General features: G+C 40.2%; 1 protein-coding gene and 1 long non-coding RNA gene across 5 annotated transcripts in view; one reads left to right on the plus strand and one right to left on the minus strand.

The window, feature by feature from the left end:
* Positions 1–20,703, minus strand: part of MMEL1 (membrane metalloendopeptidase like 1) — a 225,643-nt gene that overhangs the window by 19,386 nt on the left and 185,554 nt on the right. For all 4 annotated transcript variants that reach the window (XM_075604884.1, XM_075604885.1, XM_075604886.1 and 1 more), the window contains 4 exons: positions 17,987–18,090; positions 10,532–10,590; positions 7,347–7,466; positions 6,807–6,940 (listed from right to left, as the gene is read on the minus strand). In XM_075604884.1, coding sequence (XP_075460999.1) covers positions 6,807–6,940; positions 7,347–7,466; positions 10,532–10,590; positions 17,987–18,090 — 417 coding nt within the window. The remainder of the gene's footprint in view (positions 1–6,806; positions 6,941–7,346; positions 7,467–10,531; positions 10,591–17,986; positions 18,091–20,703) is intronic.
* On the plus strand, positions 920–2,990 carry LOC142497295 (uncharacterized). The gene is made up of 3 exons (XR_012802225.1): positions 920–1,659; positions 2,522–2,589; positions 2,773–2,990. It is a non-coding gene; the product is annotated as an uncharacterized LOC142497295 (long non-coding RNA).

Below are 20,703 nucleotides of genomic sequence, written 5' to 3' on the forward strand. Positions count from 1 at the left end.
CTCTATTCTTATCCACACTTTCTCCCCCCCCACCCAGTATCCCTCCCCCTCCCCACCTTTCTTTGACACTGTCCCCTGGCTTCAAACACTTAACACCCTACCTTATCTACAGTAAATATCTGTTGTTTTTTTTTTTTTTCCTCTCTCCACACTGTTTTAGCCATAGATTCATTTGTATATCAGTATTGCTTGACCTGAAGAAGAGAGGATAACTCTCAAAAGCTTGTCCTATGACATAAATTGTTAGTCCAATAAAAAAGGTATCACCGATTACTGGAGAACTCATTTATTCTGCACTATCGCAACTGGACTAACACGGCTATTTTCTGCTTTATATATATATATATATATATATATATATATATATATATATATATATATATATATATATATAAAACTCATTTGAGAGGACTTGCTGATCACTGGATCTCTGCCGTTCTCTGCCCGACTCCGTCTTTCCGCGAACGTCACTTCCGATTACGTCAGAAGCCCTGGCGGATGGAGCGTCTATGATTACTCAGTTGCCAGCAGTTTGATCTTTGAAAATGTGAGTGAAAATTATTATATTCTATGTTGGTGCAATATTTATCAATTGAGATACAGTATACTACCCTATTGCGTATCGCTCTCTTCTTGAGTAACACGATACACAAGACAGACTACATCGAGGTGGATTGGCCATAGTGCTCTTATCGGAGAGAGATGTATCTCTGATCTGCCTTTACTACAACCATAATCTGTGAGTGGGACTAACACATTTTTTCACTATATATATTTTTTCACTTATTGGCTACACTATTGTGCATATTTTTTATCTTTTCATATTCACTACGAGAACTGCGAGCGCTCCCTATGCTTTGATAACTATGATATTTTGAGACCATAGGACTGTCCATAAGGTTTTTTTTGAGCTGCTGCATTTACAATTTTAATCATGTTTTTCACTTTATTTGGGTGAAGGTTATATGAAATAATATACTGTAAATTTTAGAATATTTTGGATATTCACTGTATTTGTCACATTTGCACATTTGATTGCACTTATATGTTTGGTTATGGCATATTATATGTAAAATATTAACACTGTTTTATAAGACCTATTTCACTTACAGATGCAGCGGCCATTATTCAAACACTTCACGCGGTATATACTTCGGACTACCCATGTGATGGCGCGTGATTTCTTCCAACCATACTGCCTTTAGACACGAGTGCAGAAAATGGCATTTTAGTGTTCTGGCTTTTAAACACCTGAAATTGACACAGTAGCACAGTACTGTACACATTACAATTCATCCATTTCATTGCATTTAATTGCACACTTTCCATGAAATTCATACAAAGCAACCGCGATAAACACGTGTGCCTGGTGCGATTGGCCGCATTAATGCCGTGTGGAGTATAGCAGCGCACACGAAAACGGCTCCATGATTTGTTCGAATAACGGCCGCTGCATCTGTAAGAGCGTCCGTTTACAACCCCCTTTTGTTTTGCTATGATCCATTAAAGTCATTTCTGTTTTATGAGTGAGCCCCCTCTGGATTCCTTTTTTTGCTGTGGATAGTGCTTAATTGTTTTCCTCTGCCTCTCTGCTGCTTACCTACCTCAACGAACTGCACATCAAAGGACCACCGAGGATTGACCAAGATCTCCACAAGAGTGAGTTCTTTTCAGAATCCTATATTTTTTGCCATTATGCAATAAGGAGGGAGATTAATTGACAGTATGCGTCAGCATTTCCGATATGTGATATACCGACACGATACACTATGCACTATTCTCCTCTTACTTACTATGGACATGATTTATTAACTATATGGAGGTACCTCACCCTATTATATCTGAAGTAATACATACTGGACAGATGTATGTTTAAGAGCACCAGATCCTTGTTTCTACTTCACGTGCGTGTCAGCGCACATTTTAAGATTTCCTTTTTGGCATATCATGCATATTCAAAAATAAAAGATTTAATATGTGCATTAAAACTGTATTAGTTCAGTATATACTGTATATGTGCACAGTATATACTGTACAATTGTTTACAACGGTACAAACAATACATTGGGGTGTTCTGACCCAGTTGACTGTCCTTTATAAAAGTTGCAGATGTATTCTGTTTTGGGTCGTTATTCTGATTGGAAGGGCTCGAAATGTAAGGTGTCATCTGAGTTATAAATGGGCTTTATCCTTTATTCCTCACAAAGTTCTGCCATCTCCACCTTTGAGATAATCCTAATTCGCTCATCTTGTCACATCTTGACTGCTACAACCTTCTCTTCGTTGTCATTCTCCTTGTCTGTCAATCCTAACTCCAATCCATCCAAAATGCTGCTGCCAGGCTCATCTACAGTACCTCACTTACCATAAACCATTAAATATCACAGCAATATCTGTTAAAAATATTTTGGGGGTTAAACTCTGAAGAACTAGAGTTTTTTAGGTGTACAGTTTAGTAAGTAATGTTTTTGCTCTCTTGCAATACTGTGCTGGTGCCATTTTTTTCATCCTTGTTTTGCAGGTTCTCTACTTCAACACCTTCTTCATGAAGCAACCAGGAACACAGAACATCAGTATTGTATCATTAAGGTAACAACTGCCTTCATTGTATCTCTTTGCATTGTATATCCTGCACGCATGCACACTAGTTCAATGAAATGCATATGTGTTCCATTCAGTATGCATCATAGAGCATGAATGTGCAGCGGTGTACTGTACCTAAAGAACAACCCAGTCTTTAATTAACGCATCTATTTGTTTATTATCTTACAGGTGGAACTTGACCAGAGACATCAAGGGCATGATGGTGGAAGATTGAATTTCTTTTTGGAAATCTTTGTCATTTATGTTATTATATAACGTCATAAATATTGTTATAAAACATTCATTGATATACAGTGATTCTATGCATTACTTTAATAAATGACACAATTTACAGAGACTATCTCTGGTTTCTTTAGCTTGCAAGCATTGAAAGAGTGTATGGTAAAAAGAGGTGGTTATGGTGTTTTAGAAACAACTTTCACTTTTCTTATACAGTACTATAAAGAACGTACATGACTGTAACAATGGCCTCAGAATACATTGAATTGAGGTTAGCTACACACTAGCACCACCTATCGTTAATTCAAAGAAGTACAGAAGCCGCTAAATGCCGCGGTTCATGGGGCCGTGACATGCAATGAAGTGCTGAGGCATTTCACTTTTTTTTACCCACAGTCACGGGAACAGTAAATCTTGCTACATCTGTGGCACTAAAACCAGAGACATAACATAAAACACAGACAAAGCTCAGTTTTTAGCACATCTAGTGAGACTCATACACGGTACAGTGCCTAAATATATATGGATAAATATCTAATAAGTAAGGTCTTTTAGTTTGACATTTTTGGCCAAAATTGTTGTAAGCCCCTGAGCCAACGCCAAGGCAGACCACATATCAGGGGTCCCTAACGCTAATATAAATTCTTAATAACCTGTTTAATAACAGGAAGAATGATTTATAGTAAATCTGTCAATATTAGCTGCAAAGTTCTGTCTGACTGAAGCTTTTATTAACCTGTACATTACCAGGAAAAGCACTCTGTATTAGAGATGTCACAGCCAAACTGCAAGCAGGCAAGTTCCCCTGAGTGGAAGATGCTATGGAGTGAGCCCATAACCCTGATATGTGGTCTGCCTTGGCGTTGGCTCAGGGGCTTACAACAATTTTGGCCAAAAATGTCAAACTAAAAGACCATTTACTTATTAGATATTTATCCATATATATTTAGGCACTGTACCGTGTATGAGTCTCACTAGATGTGCTAAAAACTGAGCTTTGTCTGTGTTTTATGTTATGTCTCTGGTTTTAATGCATATTGCCATGCTCAGTAGCACTCCTCTGACACTCATATGCTTATATATATGTTGTGGGTATTTTGGGGGTTTAATAGGAGCTTGTTAGGTGTCCAGTATGTTTTACAATTCTTGTCCAGCTAGTCATGGCTGATTGGAGGTTGGCAACCTCCTACTTAATTTAAGCTCACCCCCTCCCACATTTAAATGGTTATGGGCTCACTCCATAGCATCTTCCACTCAGGGGAACTTGCCTGCTTGCAGTTTGGCTGTGACATCTCTAATACAGAGTGCTTTTCCTGGTAATGTACAGGTTAATAAAAGCTTCAGTCAGACAGAACTTTGCAGCTAATATTGACAGATTTACTATAAATCATTCTTCCTGTTATTAAACAGGTTATTAAGAATTTATATTAGCGTTAGGGACCCCTGATATGTGGTCTGCCTTGGCGTTGGCTCAGGGGCTTACAACAATTTTGGCCAAAAATGTCAAACTAAAAGACCATTTACTTATTAGATATTTATCCATATATATTTAGGCACTGTACCGTGTATGAGTCTCACTAGATGTGCTAAAAACTGAGCTTTGTCTGTGTTTTATGTTATGTCTCTGGTTTTAATGCATATTGCCATGCTCAGTAGCACTCCTCTGACACTCATATGCTTATATATATGTTGTGGGTATTTTGGGGGTTTAATAGGAGCTTGTTAGGTGTCCAGTATGTTTTACAATTCTTGTCCAGCTAGTCATGGCTGATTGGAGGTTGGCAACCTCCTACTTAATTTAAGCTCACCCCCTCCCACATTTAAATGGTTATGGGCTCACTCCATAGCATCTTCCACTCAGGGGAACTTGCCTGCTTGCAGTTTGGCTGTGACATCTCTAATACAGAGTGCTTTTCCTGGTAATGTACAGGTTAATAAAAGCTTCAGTCAGACAGAACTTTGCAGCTAATATTGACAGATTTACTATAAATCATTCTTCCTGTTATTAAACAGGTTATTAAGAATTTATATTAGCGTTAGGGACCCCTGATATGTGGTCTGCCTTGGCGTTGGCTCAGGGGCTTACAACAATTTTGGCCAAAAATGTCAAACTAAAAGACCATTTACTTATTAGATATTTATCCATATATATTTAGGCACTGTACCGTGTATGAGTCTCACTAGATGTGCTAAAAACTGAGCTTTGTCTGTGTTTTATGTTATGTCTCTGGTTTTAATGCATATTGCCATGCTCAGTAGCACTCCTCTGACACTCATATGCTTATATATATGTTGTGGGTATTTTGGGGGTTTAATAGGAGCTTGTTAGGTGTCCATTATGTTTTACAATTCTTGTCCAGCTAGTCATGGCTGATTGGAGGTTGGCAACCTCCTACTTAATTTAAGCTCACCCCCTCCCACATTTAAATGGTTATGGGCTCACTCCATAGCATCTTCCACTCAGGGGAACTTGCCTGCTTGCAGTTTGGCTGTGACATCTCTAATACAGAGTGCTTTTCCTGGTAATGTACAGGTTAATAAAAGCTTCAGTCAGACAGAACTTTGCAGCTAATATTGACAGATTTACTATAAATCATTCTTCCTGTTATTAAACAAGTTATTAAGAATTTATATTAGCGTTAGGGACCCCTGATATGTGGTCTGCCTTGGCGTTGGCTCAGGGGCTTACAACAATTTTGGCCAAAAATGTCAAACTAAAAGACCATTTACTTATTAGATATTTATCCATATATATTTAGGCACTGTACCGTGTATGAGTCTCACTAGATGTGCTAAAAACTGAGCTTTGTCTGTGTTTTATGTTATGTCTCTGGTTTTAATGCATATTGCCATGCTCAGTAGCACTCCTCTGACACTCATATGCTTATATATATGTTGTGGGTATTTTGGGGGTTTAATAGGAGCTTGTTAGGTGTCCAGTATGTTTTACAATTCTTGTCCAGCTAGTCATGGCTGATTGGAGGTTGGCAACCTCCTACTTAATTTAAGCTCACCCCCTCCCACATTTAAATGGTTATGGGCTCACTCCATAGCATCTTCCACTCAGGGGAACTTGCCTGCTTGCAGTTTGGCTGTGACATCTCTAATACAGAGTGCTTTTCCTGGTAATGTACAGGTTAATAAAAGCTTCAGTCAGACAGAACTTTGCAGCTAATATTGACAGATTTACTATAAATCATTCTTCCTGTTATTAAACAGGTTATTAAGAATTTATATTAGCGTTAGGGACCCCTGATATGTGGTCTGCCTTGGCGTTGGCTCAGGGGCTTACAACAATTTTGGCCAAAAATGTCAAACTAAAAGACCATTTACTTATTAGATATTTATCCATATATATTTAGGCACTGTACCGTGTATGAGTCTCACTAGATGTGCTAAAAACTGAGCTTTGTCTGTGTTTTATGTTATGTCTCTGGTTTTAATGCATATTGCCATGCTCAGTAGCACTCCTCTGACACTCATATGCTTATATATATGTTGTGGGTATTTTGGGGGTTTAATAGGAGCTTGTTAGGTGTCCAGTATGTTTTACATCTGTGGCACCACTGGCGTGAGTGAACACTGTGGGGGAGTGCTCATAGAAGTTAGGCAAAACCGTTTTCTGCTGTATTGGATAAGATGCTTTGTGTGCTCTCGTACCTTTTAATGGACCAACAAATCAAGTACAGGTTTGTCCTGTGCATAAGCTTTTGGAACTGCAGAGTTCTCTTCATCAGATGCAGACATTGTTTTTCTCTTTTTGTCTGTCATTTCGGTCTAGTTTGATCAACATCAAATGTAAGAATTGAAGATAGTAACTTTCTTACACGTGATGCTGGTGCACAATAATACAAAGACAATGTTTTGAACTGCATCAAGGTGCAAATATTAACCGTTTGAGCCAAAGCCATAGCTAACTAATTTTTAACATAGACAACAGCACTGACAATGCAATACATAATGACATTACATTACATACTTACATTTTGCCCTCCAGCCAACTCCCAAGTGTAATTTCCATACTGATGAACCATGCAACGGGATTGGTCCTTGAAATGCATTGCTGAGAAATTGCTCCACCAGTCAAACATATTACCATCCTTGTCAAAGTTTCTACCTATTTATGGATCAGGGAAATACAAACTTCACTTGTACTACAATAACGTCTCCAAGTACAATTGTTTATTTCAAATGGAAATAATGTTTCTTCTTATTAAAACTGTTAACACATTTACATTGTGTATATCTATTCATAATAATATGAAAAAATGTAATATAATGTTTTTTTTTAATTTAAAGAAAATGTAGCTGCTTGACACCGTATCAAAATGTAACATCATCAGTTTTCCTAAACTACAAGCTTTATTTGTTCTTTTAACACTTTCTGCAAGCAGCAATTGAAATTCTTAAATGTTCAAGCCTGATGTCGTCAGTGGACTAAATCAAACATGTTCAATGCATTCCAGTAAGCAGATTTCCCCACCCCCCAAAAGGTAATCAATTTGTATACATGTTCTTGTTACCATTGTCATCAAATCCATGGGTGATTTCATGTCCAATCACCATCCCGATCCCTCCGAAGTTTAATGCTTGCGGCTGGTGCTTACTGAAAAATGGAGGCTGAAGAATTCCAGCGGGGAATACTGCAAAAGATACATATTTATGCACAATCCTTATTAAATATACATATATCTGGCTTAGGCATTAATATAAATATCAGAAAGATTGTCAGAAAGAATGATAGATGGAAAGAAAATATGAGCTATGAATAATCATTTTCTTGCCTTCCTTGTTTGTCCCTATAGGTTCTCTTGTCTCCGAAGATGAAATTCCTATGCATTTACCAGTAGAATTACTACCATTGCTACAGCATTGTATATTACACTGGAAAATACTGTATGATCATTCACACAGTATGTGATGCTTACTCTGTGGTATGTGCACCTGAATTTAGAAGCACATGTAATTTCCATTATTAGGGGCTGAAATGGCCAAATTACTGGAATAAAAAAGTATTGATTACCTTGGAAAAATATTTTTCCCTACAAGGATTTAATCAGACTCCCCAAAATGTGTCATCACCACGTACGTTTTTTGTTAATCTGAAGTTAACATGCCAAAATAAATTAGGAATGTTTGAAGCCCATAGTGTTGGAGGTATTTTTATGATAATTGCACATTCAAAACAAAATTAAGCCCTCAATCATTTAGTTGTCTGAAAGTGTAATTGATTTAAATACTTGAGTGTACTTTATACTTCATCTAATATCAAAAGACACATTCACAAGTAGTTAATGTAATTTTTACTGCTTTGTTTCTTTTATTAAAAGGACAAGACACTAAAAATAACTTGAGAACGAATGTGTGCAGTAATTCCATAGGAACTGCTGCTGTGTATTACAGAATAGAAATAATATTTCTAACTCTCCAATAGTAAAAGCATTCCGTACTGTACATGTTTAACATTTTGTTTAATTCAGCAAGACATTCTGTTGGGTTTACCTTGAAAATGGCACAGTAAATTGCTTACTACACTGCATTATGTATCTTTATTGCAAACAATAAAAACTCTGTCAAACAAAAAAGGACGGACATAATTCATTTTTACTCTTTCTGCTGAAGTTTTTATGAATTATTTAATGTTCCAAGAAAGAGATTTTACTATTTAAAAAAAGAACAAACTTCATTGTATACATATGCTGAGTAATATACGCACACTGCTAGCTTTCAGCGTCCTCCAAGAAATAAATGTTACCCTTAAAACGCTGATCCTTCCCAAATCTGCCTTTGTGACGGTAGGGGGGTAACAAGGCTCTCAAATAAAGGTTTAAGCCTGTTTGGTTACCCCTAATCTGTAGTAAGGGTTCAAGACGAGTCAGCTCTTGAGCCCAGGGTTTGTACATGCATAACCTGTAATGTGCGGTAATAAAGTATTGTATGTGTTTTTACCTTTCCAGGAGTGCCAGCAAGCAGAGATTGCTGTGGTATAAGTTTCAAGGGGGGTTTTGCAGAGAAAGTGTTGTCGGAATGTGTCTAGGTAGTTGGGGTCCAGAGTTGCTGGATACCCCAAAAATGAACCCGGGAATCATGAATGATTCCTGGATACACGTAGGCACATTGTCCCGGCAATACCTCCCCTTGAAAACGCTTTTCTGACTCACCACTAGGGGTTCCTTGCTTCATCACAGACCAGAAATGTAAAAGGGGCATAGGGATGTGAGACCTGAAACAGTCATGGGGTCCCTAGGTTAATTGGGATACCCAGTTAATGCCCCGGTCACCCAGAAGTTGCATAGGGGTTCATGTGTTGGTTCCCTGCTTCAGCATAGCCCAGAAAGGTAAATGGGGCATAGGGATGCAAAGTGTCCTGGTAACTATGAGGGGTCCCTATGTTATGGGGGATGCCCAGTTAATGCCCCGGTCACCCAGAATCTGCATAGGAGTTCATGGGTTGGTTCCCTGCTTCAGCACAGACCAGAAAAGTAAAAGGGGCATAGGGATGTGAGGTGTACCTGAAACAGTCAAGGGGTTCCTAGGTTAATGGAGATGCCCAGGTCAACCAGAACCAGTATAGGAGTTCTGAGGTGCTACAACCATACATATAATGTTGTGAGGGGATTCTTAGAATCCATACAAAGTCTATGCATTAGTGTGTGGGGAATATGACTAGTAAGAAATAAAGTGCAGCTTGTTATTCTATTTCCCATACCAGAAGACTTAGGATAGTTTAAAGTGTATATTTTTAAACTGTTTTAAGTGTTTTAAAAGAAATATATGCTTTGTGCACAGTATTATGAGCTGGGACTTTCAGATCCAATGTTCTGACAGGCCACTGGGATACCAACTTGGTGCCAGGTCTACTCAGACATCAGATATGAAAGCCACAGAGGATGTTGGAAGTGTGAAGACCGGCAGGAGGGCTAGGCTTAAGTAATCACGTCCTAGGATGAATGGAAGTTTTCCAAATTTCTATTTTCCCCATCAGATTTGGCGGAGCCCAAACCAGCGTGAGGTTTCTGAATAGCAAGTGGCTGAGGTGGCAACCTTGCACATGCCCTTGTCATATTCAGCACCCCCGCCTGCCTGGTTTCACAAGACCAGCATCGCTCTGATTGTCTGGTTAGGAAACTCCCACGCCCAGATTGGCTGCAGGGTTTTTGTGAATGAAACTCAGAAGTATTATAAACCCCTGAGCCAATCAGATTTGTAGATTCTAAGCAGTGTGTCTCCAGTTTGAAGTCTCCAGCAAGAAAGAGGACATTGCGGGCTAAGCCCCGAGCAGGGTAAAATCCTTATTTAGGATTCCCTGCAACTAGGAAAGTCTAGTTTTTTACCCCTCTTCCCAAGTAAGTGTGTATTTTTGCCTGTAGTTTGTGTTCCACTATGTGTATGCCTATTTAAAGTGAATAAACTACAATTTATTTCATTATCTTGTTTTGCTCAATGAATGATCCTGGTAAAAAGGTGTGAACAGTCTGGTCTCCTATGACAGCCATGTTACACGAATGTAGTGTTTACTATACTAGTTCTGATATAGTGAATCAGATTATGACAAATGAAAAGACCATTAAATCATTAGTTTTTATTGTTATTAATATAAATACTATACATTGTTCTTCAAATGATTGTCATATGTATATACTTATAACTCCTTTCTTCAAAACCTACTAATCAAAAAGGCAGTTTATTTTTTGTGACGTGTACCTACCTATTTGGTTTCGGTTAGGGGAGTAGAAGGCATCAGCCACTGCAGCTCCGATTATCCATCTAGAACACAAGACAAACAATAATAAAAAATAATGTAGACATATAAACTAATATATATCCGACAGAATTAAGATACAGATAAAACTGCCGTTTCTGAACCACTTGCCTTGTGGGTCTCGCACGGCATCCTATCCGTAACTGCGACATTCCAGACTAATTAACACATGAGATTAACACAGTGGGGTCCCTCCATTTCAATGGGACTCGCGCGGTGTGAATCCTACCGGGTTTCACCTGTCTGTAAGAGATGCGCACTAAGAGATAGACTGAATCAGTCACTCTACCAGCGCTCTTCTAATAGGAGGTCATGTGGCTTTTATTTTATTTTGATAACATATTATTATAGCATGGGGTCTCCACAGCTGAACCGCATTGATTTCAGGTCCGGGCCCCCCCTGCTTCCTGAGTTACAGGCCCCATTATGGGGTTCTTGTATCCCAGCGGCATGTTTATATTCTCCCGCGTCACAGCCCAAGTGATTGGGAGATTTAAACATGGCTGGGCATAGTGGCATTAACCACTAGGGTAATTAAGGGGTTATCCCCTCCTCCCACTACCCACCTGGGAGGCGTAACCACTCTCCCCGGGGCAACTACCCCCACCCTCAATAAAGGAATTGATTGACACAGTGTACACCAAACGTGGAACATTTGTGAATAAGCGTTAGTTATAAAATACTATACACGCAACATACAAATGTGTAAATATTATTGGTGTTAAAGTTCCAATGTCCTTGAAGTACAATGGCAGCCTAACTGGTCCAGCTGGTTGTCTCCAAAACTTGGATATGCAAATGACCAGTGATGACAGTCTTAAAGAAGACTAAATTAAGCGAACCAAACCCTTAGATGATTCCAGGTGTGATTAGCTCTTTTCTAGTGAACAAGCGTTTCTTGTCGTAGTCTCATTCAATCATGAAGAAATGTGGATGACAAGAGAAAAACATGCAAAGCACCAATGATGCATTACCTTTGACACTTAAGGAGATGACTGTGACTATGATTAAACAAATGCTAACCAGTGTAGTGTGGCATTAGAAAACCTCCTTGAGGATACAATTTATTAACATGTATATAATACAATAAAATGCTGCATAAGTTAAAAAGGCTTGGAAATGAGCTGGATTGTATTTGCTCCAAATGATCCTATTGGAATCGACTCTCCAAGTTTAAATTAAAACTGGAATCCTACTCATGATCAGTCCTGCGGACTTGTGCCTGTAAGTAGGAACCACTGTAAGTGCGTTCTTCCTGGCTGTCTCTCCACTTGCGGTGGTGTGCGGCGACATGCTGCTGGCATCTCTGGATTGCCTCTGCTGCACCTCGGGTCTGCTGTAATGCAGCCATGGATCGGGTGTATTCCTGCCTGCCCAGCTGCCTGCCCGACTGCTGATGATGACATCTCCGCTATTTAAGTCAGCTACGGGATCCTTGGAGGGTCAAAAAGATGCCCTATGCGTTTCACGTATACTTACATGGTATATCTCCCAATCCGATTGGTTGTACCATGTGATGGCAGCCATTCTTTTAAAGGATGTGACATCATCCCTTTAAGATGTTATATGGTACTCTAACAAATCGGATTGGGGGTGTACCATGTCAGACAGCTAGAAAAGCCTCCTGCTGGGAATTGACAAAGAGACTTGTGCACAGAGAGACTCTTGAGCACACAGAAGGACTGTGTGCTGCCAGCAAGATATCAGGGACCAGACCTCTATTTCAGGGTGCATTGAACCAGGGAACCCACCAGAGGCTGGCCCCTCAATGGACACCAATCCAAACCCAGACCCAGAGACTGACACCTGCTTTGAGGTACCGCTTTTGGACTTTGGGGTTTCAGGTTGGTAAGAGGCTTAAGGGAAAAAGGGAGGAAAAGGGTGCTCCACCATAAACAACTTTATCCAAGAATCAATAAATCTTCAAGGACCCCAGATAGATTACTGCGGAGTGGGTTATATGAAGAATGGCCTGTGAGTCACTCATAAGGTCATACGTAATAAAGCATCCTTGTTGTATGAATAGTCCAAGTTCGAGTACTCAACTATAACGGTCAAAATATATAAATATAAACTTCTTACCCACTCCTACAGTCTCTGGGGGTCCACTGTGGCGTGCCAGCCATGGAGATGAGGATGCAGATACAAACAGAACAAAAAGCAAATAGCGCACTGCAGGGAGTCAGGTGGTGAAAAAACATAAGTCCCATTTATTTCAGTACATAACTGATCAAAACATCACCCCAGGGGGGGTAACAAACAGCCTCCTATGCATTTCGGACGGGTAGGTCCTTTATCAAGGAGTAAGTACTGCTTGATAAAGGACCTACCCGTCCGAAACGCGTAGTAGGCTGTTTGTTACCCCCCCCTGGGGTGATGTTTTGATCAGTTATGTACTGAAATAAATGGGACTTATGTTTTTTCACCACCTGACTCCCTGGCAGTGCGCTATTTGCTTTTTGTTCTGTTTGTATCTGGTAAGAGGCTTAACCTCCCAGCACTGCAGATAGGGACAAAGTGATAGGCTGTTTATTTCTTTGTGTACAGATAAATTGCCTTAAACTATATAATTTAAAGTGAGGGCTGAATAAAATTAATTCACTTATTTACCCAAAGTCAGTCTCAGAACTGGTACAGTACAGTCCATAGAGCACATAGAAGAAGGCTAGGTAATGGTTAACTGCAAAAGGTAGAGGATCATGATTTAAGTAGACACAAATACGTAAAATGGCAGTTTACTGGTTCAACTCTACAATCTTTAGAATTTAAATCCCCCTGTCACATGACGCGGAGGATTTAAAAATGGTGGCTATACCGGCACCTTATTCCAAGGCCTGTAACTTGGGAAGCAGGGGGTTTCTGAGGCAGAAATCAAAGCGGTTCAGGTCAGGAGACCCCCTGCTCTCATACACTAGTATTAAAAATTACATGAAAGCAGCTTCATTACCGTAGCGACTAGCTGCTAAAGCAATGAAGAGGTTAAGGAACAATACCAGGTTTATTGGAGGCAGAGGGGTTGAGTGAAGGGGGTACTTGGCACAGGGTGGGTGGTTAGGCCTACCGGGAAGGTTGCGGGAGGAGTTAACCCCTTCATTACCATAGTGGTCGTAACCGCTATTATAATGTAGGGGTTAACTCCCCACCACCCCCCTGTGACCCACCCGGTAGGCCGGTAAGAAGCAATGATCCTCAACAGCAACGGTCCTCAGGTAAGTTCTTTCTTTTCTTCTTTATCTTCATCGGTTACTCGTAATCGAATTGGGGGTTTTCTTCCTTTTTTATCTTCATCTGTACAGTCCATCAAATATGGGAGGTGATGTTGCTCTGACATCTTCTTGAGGGCAAATGAGATGGGAAAGGCCTTTTGTATGGCCTGTGACATCACATTTACTGTGAAATGACACATCTCCAACCCTATTAGACGATGTGCCATGTGACAAAACCTCTTTTTTAATTTTTAGGATGTGACGTCATGTAAAGGGAGGGAAGTCAGCCAATCAGAAAGGCTGTGCTTCCCTACCAATAAGATGACATCACCAAAACCAAGATGGCTGCCGCCACATAATTGCTTCTCTGGTCTAGAGCTTCCTGAGACACCTGGAATCGGAGGGTGAAGACATCCAAAGGTAAGAAAAACCATTGAATGTATGTTATTGACATTTTTCAGGTTTTTTCATTGTATTAAAAAAAAATGAATTGCCCATTGATTGCCAATGTATTTATCTATGCCCCTTTAGGGCTGTAAATAAATACAGTGACAAGCAATACATTTTTTGGCAAATGTTTGCATTTATTCGTTTTAAATGTATTTTTGTTCTTTGCTTTTATTTATTTATTGTATTTCTTTTTTGTTTTAATTTTTAATAATGGGATTTTTGTTTTCTATTTTGTATTTCTGTTATTTTTTGGTGTTTGCTTTTATTATTGATGCTATTTTTTGGGTGTTTTGATTTTTAATTTTGATGTTTCTCTTGTATTTGCTTTATTGATTTCTGGTATTTTTTTGGTGTTTACTTTTTTATTGTTGCCTATTTTTGGTGTGTTTATTTGGTGATTGTTTTGATTGAATTTTATATTTTTGGTGGATGTTTATTTTTTAGGTTGACCATTGACTATCATAGTGGTAAATGTAACACTGTGCCAATCAATTGGTTTATTGGCATTTCTAATGTGCTTTTTTTTCTATGTAATGTGTTTCATTTTGGACCTGTTTTATTTTAGCTTCCCCATTTATTGCTATAGTGGCAAAGCATGTCCATATTATTTGGGCATGATTTAACACTGAGCAAATCCATGGGTAGCGGGGGTGGAGGGTGGGGGTAGTGTCCCCGGATAGGATGGTCAATCCTTCCGGGTGGGTAGAGAGGGAGGGTGTTTTAACCCCTTAATTACTATAGCGGTTACTAACGGCTAAGGTGGTTAAGGGGTTAGGGGCCATAAGATTGTCTTTTATCTTGTACTGTAGCTACCAACGGAGGACAAGGACGGTGATGAGGATGGCGTTCATCCTGCCAGGGGTAAGTAGAATTTTTATTTACTTTATGCTGGATAATGTTTTCTGTAATTTTTTTTCTGCCCAGGATTGATACCGCAGGCCGGATAGTTCCGCGGAGGCCCTCGACACCTGCAGGGATGACCCGGAGTCCCCCGGACACAAGCGGGGACATCCCAGGGAAAATATAATGCTTAAATGCCCATTCAAATTCCATCTGAGTAAAATAGGCATTTTCTAAGCATTTTGTAAGTCTTGCTGAGCCTAAATACATCAAATTCTCAATGTGTGTAGATGCAACAGAATAAATATGATGAGCAAGCATGTTGACAGGTTTTGTGAGGCCCAGGGCTCAAGCCTTGACCTGGGCCCTGACAAGAGGAAGAGTGGTTGTTAAAAGGAGGTTGGGTGGGGGGGGGGGAAGATGCAGGTCAGTGATGTTGAGAGGGAGGGAGAATGGGCCTTGACCTCTGTCATCGGTTATGATGATAAGCATTCTAGAAATGTGTAGGGTATTCTTACCCTACTTCCCAAGAGACAGCCTCAGTTAGCTAAACATGACCAATGTAATTTATTATCATTAGTTTTCACAGTTTTTTTGTTATTTGTTTTTTTTTAATTATTTGCCTAAGTTAGAATATATATGACAACTACAGTTTTGTCAATAATCACTGGTGATGGCATTAGAACCAGCTTGTAACACAAATAATAATAATATTTGTGTCTTGTGTAGCTGACAATACAATTTTGCAGTCACAATGAGCCCCTGGCCCATATATCTTACAATCTACTGCTGCGGCCGAGTTTATTCGAGCATTTGCCCGTTCTCGGCCTCAGCAGTAACCTGGCGCGCGCCGGAGGGTGCCGGGCGCGCGCCGAAGCAGCAGAGGAGCGCCCTCCTATCGGGGCTTTCTTCCTCCCGCTGCTGGGTCCCCCGGAACCCCCTGCCGCCGTCCCCCACATCGCGGGACACCAGGGCTCCCTCGGGGAGCCCTGGACGCGCGTGCAGGGGGCGCAGGCACCCGATGACGCGTGACCGCGCGTCACGCCGAGGGGATGCCACTAGCAAGCTGGGAAATCTCCCGGCTTGCGGAACCGGCCGCACTTCAATAAAACGTGTCGCCAGTGTAATTTTGGTGCTTGAGGGGAGATAAAGTGACTTACCCAAGGTCACAAGAAGAGCTGACACTGGGATCCAAACTGGGTTGACCCAGTTGAAAGCCAGTGACACTACCACCGAGATACTCTTTCAGCCACATAAGCATGTTTTGGTGATTTGGCCAGTAATACCTTGCAGTTAATACACTTGCAAAGACACAAAAATCACCAGGCGCTCCTGCAAGTGTTTCAGATAGGAGGAAATAATACAGTTTAGTGAATGCAAAATATAGAATGAAATGATATACAACCAGTGCCAGTTTGCAGCTCGACCTTCAATGGATCTTCCTTATAGATCCTTATATAGTTGCAATGTCCAGAAGTCAGGGAGCGCAGACACCAGGATGGACATATGAGGAGAAAAAACAATAACACAAATGATAGTGCAATCCTGTAGGGTAAATAAATATTCCAACTGGGAATGGGGACATACACAGTGGATAAAAACAAAATGTAACCAGATAGCCACTGCTATAGTCCTATGGGGTAAGAAGCTGGACTTCTGGGTTAGATTCTCTCCACCAGTATTCGGCACCACGTGACTGCGTCACACTGCGGGCACAGCAAGCTGCTTGAATTCAGTAATCTCTTCAGCAGCTAACTCCTCTCTCCTCAACAGGCTGTCCAGCTTCTTACCCCATAGGACTATAGCAGTGGCTATCTGGTTACATTTTGTTTTTATCCACTGTGTATGTCCCCATTCCCAGTTGGAATATTTCTTTACCCTACAGGATTGCACTATCATTTGTGTTATTGTTTTTTCTCCTCATATGTTCATCCTGGTGTCTGCGCTCCCTGACTTCTGGACATTGCAACTATATAAGGATCTATAAGGAAGATCCATTGAAGGTCGAGCTGCAAACTGGCACTGGTTGTATATCATTTCATTCTATATTTTGCATTCACTAGACTGTATTATTACAGGCTGTTGAGGAGAGAGGAGTAAGCTGCTGAAGAGATTACTGAATTCAAGCAGCTTGCTGTGCCCGCAGTGTGACGCAGTCACGTGGTGCCGAATACTGGTGGAGAGAATCTAACCCGGAAGTCCTGCGGAGGCTGACAGTGGAGGAAGCGCCGGTGCAGCCTGACCCCCCTGCAGCAGTCACTACGCATACAGGTTATCTCTCCCACAACGGACAAAGAGTAAGCTCTATTTCCATTGCCTGATTTCTGGGGCTTGATTGTAAGTTCCCACTGCATCCGTGTGCCTCCTGATGTCCTTTTACTAAACCTTTTTTATAATTGTCTACATTTGTGTGGCCATTCTTGATTTCAACCACTGTGTCATGTGTACACCTGATCATATTCCAGCTTCTTACCCCATAGGACTATAGCAGTGGCTACCTGGTTACATTTTGTTTTTATCCACTGTGTATGTCCCCATTCCCCATTCAGAAATTGGAATATTTCTTTACCCTACAGGATTGCACTATCATTTGTGTTATTGTTTTTTCTCCTCATGTGTCCATCCTGGTGTCTGCGCTCCCTGACTTCTGGACATTGCAGTTAATACACTTGTAAATGGGCAGGGACTCCCTGTGTAATGACACTGTTGTTACTGTAACTGGGATAGTCAGACCCTTCTGCATGTATACAGTATGTACTAAGACTTAATTGATTTATACATTAGGTACTGTAGAAGACAGATTTGCAACATAATGCTACTGTAAACAATGCATCATGAGCTCCCCTTTCAAGCTAAATAAATATTACTTTTAGCTTACTCTGTATTGTTCACTTCAAATACTTACACATCTTTATCAACTGGTTCTCTCAGCTTTTTCAGACTTTTTTGTGCTCCAGACCTTAAGATTTCCAAGATGTTTTCAAAGTATTGATGCGTACTGAAGTTTAACTGCAAAAAGAGGTAAAATTGTATTATTGTGTACTAGAAAATTGCAGTAGGTCTCTGAGGGCATTACATTTGTCAAGTTTTCTTTTTATAAGCTGAAGTGTCAGACTGGTAAAAGCCCTGGAATTATGCAGTGACCTCCACGGCTTGTGCAAAGTCGTAAGAAACTGCTTCATGCTGTCAAAAATGGCATTTGGGATCCTGCAAATCAAAGAACATAGCCAGATGTGTGACCTTTGGAAGATCACTTGAACCACAGGTACCAAATAAATTACCCTCCAAGCTATTTCATTAAAGTTTGATTTAGCCGCAATCGCTCTACTGTATCGTGCTCTTCTTCATACTGAAAATACGATAAAACTATATATATATATATGGAGAGAGGGTTAACTGTGTATTTGTCATAATGTAAACCCCATATAACCATATCTCTGTATGTGTTTGTGCTACAAGGCTGAAATTTGGATATGCTTTCCTATGCGTCGAACACAGGTTGCATAGATATTGTTAATCTGATTTAAAATATAGGAGAAATAGTTATGTTATCGCTGTTTTTACTATAACTTTGGATATAAGTTTGGAAGCTCGCCAAATGGCCCCTTTGATATGTAATTGTACAATCAAAGGAGGCCACTTGAAAGCCTCATTGCATATGCAGCCAGGTCTCACAACTAGGTGATAACCATTTCACCTGTCAAAAGTGACACCCTACATGAAAGACCCCTGCCCAATAAGCATTTTTGCTAGACAGGATGGCAACGAAGGCATCATGTCATAGTTTTTTATAAATGGGCTGGCCAAATAGCCAAAGGGGAGGGTTGTATTAATGAGGGGCTGGGTAAACCCAGCTTTTTGCGTTACCTGGCAACCTGTGATTGGGTCAAGAGTTTTCTTCACCAATAACTGAACTGCCATGGTAGGAATGGGGGTCTGCATCTATATAGTTGCTTGCACCCCTTATTCCTGTGTTGGTTGCTTGTTGCTATCGTTTTGCCGTGCTTGTTGTGACCTATAACAACTAAGGAGCTGCTATTCGGCTGAATATCTCCTTGCCCAACCTCAGTAAGTGTAAATATTTCTGTAATGTTATTTGCTTGATGTATTGTCTGTTCTGCTCATAGGAAATAAACTCATTCAGTTTACTATATCCTAGTCTTGTTCAATCTGGCCCGGTTATTGTATATATGTACTGTTTTCTCGTGACAAGCATATATAAAAAATGGTGCTCAAATGTGTGCTCAAATGGTGCCCTGTGTGCTCATTTGCATGTCATTTCCAGAATCCCTTGCTGCAGTGGCAGTGCTGTGTGCTGGGTGATAATGGTGAAAGGCGGGGTTGCAGAGCTGCCTAAGACATGCAGATGAGCATACAGTTGTATTTACATTTGCATATTTGCTTTGCTGTGGAGGGTTTTTGTCACTTTTTTTTACTAATCATAACTTTACTCAGTATATATATATATATATATATATATATATATATATATATATATATTCACAATTATTATGTTGCTATTAAATATATAGCTCATGGGGTGTAGTACACTAGCACAGATGATTTATTCAGAATTTTACATAAAATGTATTAGGCTTAGTGCTATGGTATAAGTCACAGATCTGGACTGCTGAGGCACACATTCTAAAACTCTAAAGGACAATATATTTTGTATTCCATATTTATTTATTTGAATGAATGAATACATGCTAAGGTGTTTCAAAATGGTTTTGAATAGAGACATAGGGGCTTATTCACTAAACTTCAATAAGTGCATTAATGCACTATAAGTGTCCGTTTATAGAGCGATATTGCATGTGTGGCTATCCACAAAGCTTTGATAACAGGGCAATATTGCACTAAAACAGCTTTTTAATGAGTTATAACACTCTGGCTTTAACAAAACATGCGGCAGCTGAAAAAATGCCCAAACATGCATTTTTTGCCAGCAACTGCTATTCACTAAATTCGATATGCATATCGTTCTATTAAAAAAACTTGCATTCCTTTCTCGCCAGCTAAAGGGTGGGGAGATCAGAATTGCGATATGCATAATAAGGAGTTTCTTTATTTTTACTGCATAGGATTGATACCGGAGGTCTCTGGGGGCCTCCGTAGCTAACGTGCATATTTATTTCAGCTCCGTAGACCCCCGGATTAAACCCTATGCAGTACAGGCAGTCCTCGGTTATCCAACGGAATCCATTCTGGAAGTAGCGTTGGATAGTGAAAGCATTGTAAAGTTAGTCCTATGTTAATTAGTGGCGGTGAGCGTTGGATAAAGCATTCAGGAGTTGGATAATGCATTCCAGAGTTGAAAACGGCCCATAGGGTTGCATTGTAAAGAGTTGGATATGCCATTCGTTGTAAAGTGAAACGTTGGATAGCGAGGACTACCTGTAAAAATAAAATTAAAGCCAGTTTCATTGCCTTAGCAGCTAACTGCTAAGATAATGAAGGGGTTAAAAAGCAAGCACTTCTTTGTTGATTGTACAGCGGGTGGGTGAAGCTTGTCGTTGCCCCAGGATGGCTGTTTAGGCCATGTGGGAGGGTTGCAGTAGGAATTAACCCCTTAATTATCTTAGTGGTTACAACTATGAATGGGTTAACCACTCTCGCTAC

This window comes from Ascaphus truei, chromosome 6 (assembly GCF_040206685.1).
Source record: "Ascaphus truei isolate aAscTru1 chromosome 6, aAscTru1.hap1, whole genome shotgun sequence".
Classification (NCBI taxonomy): domain Eukaryota; kingdom Metazoa; phylum Chordata; class Amphibia; order Anura; family Ascaphidae; genus Ascaphus; species Ascaphus truei.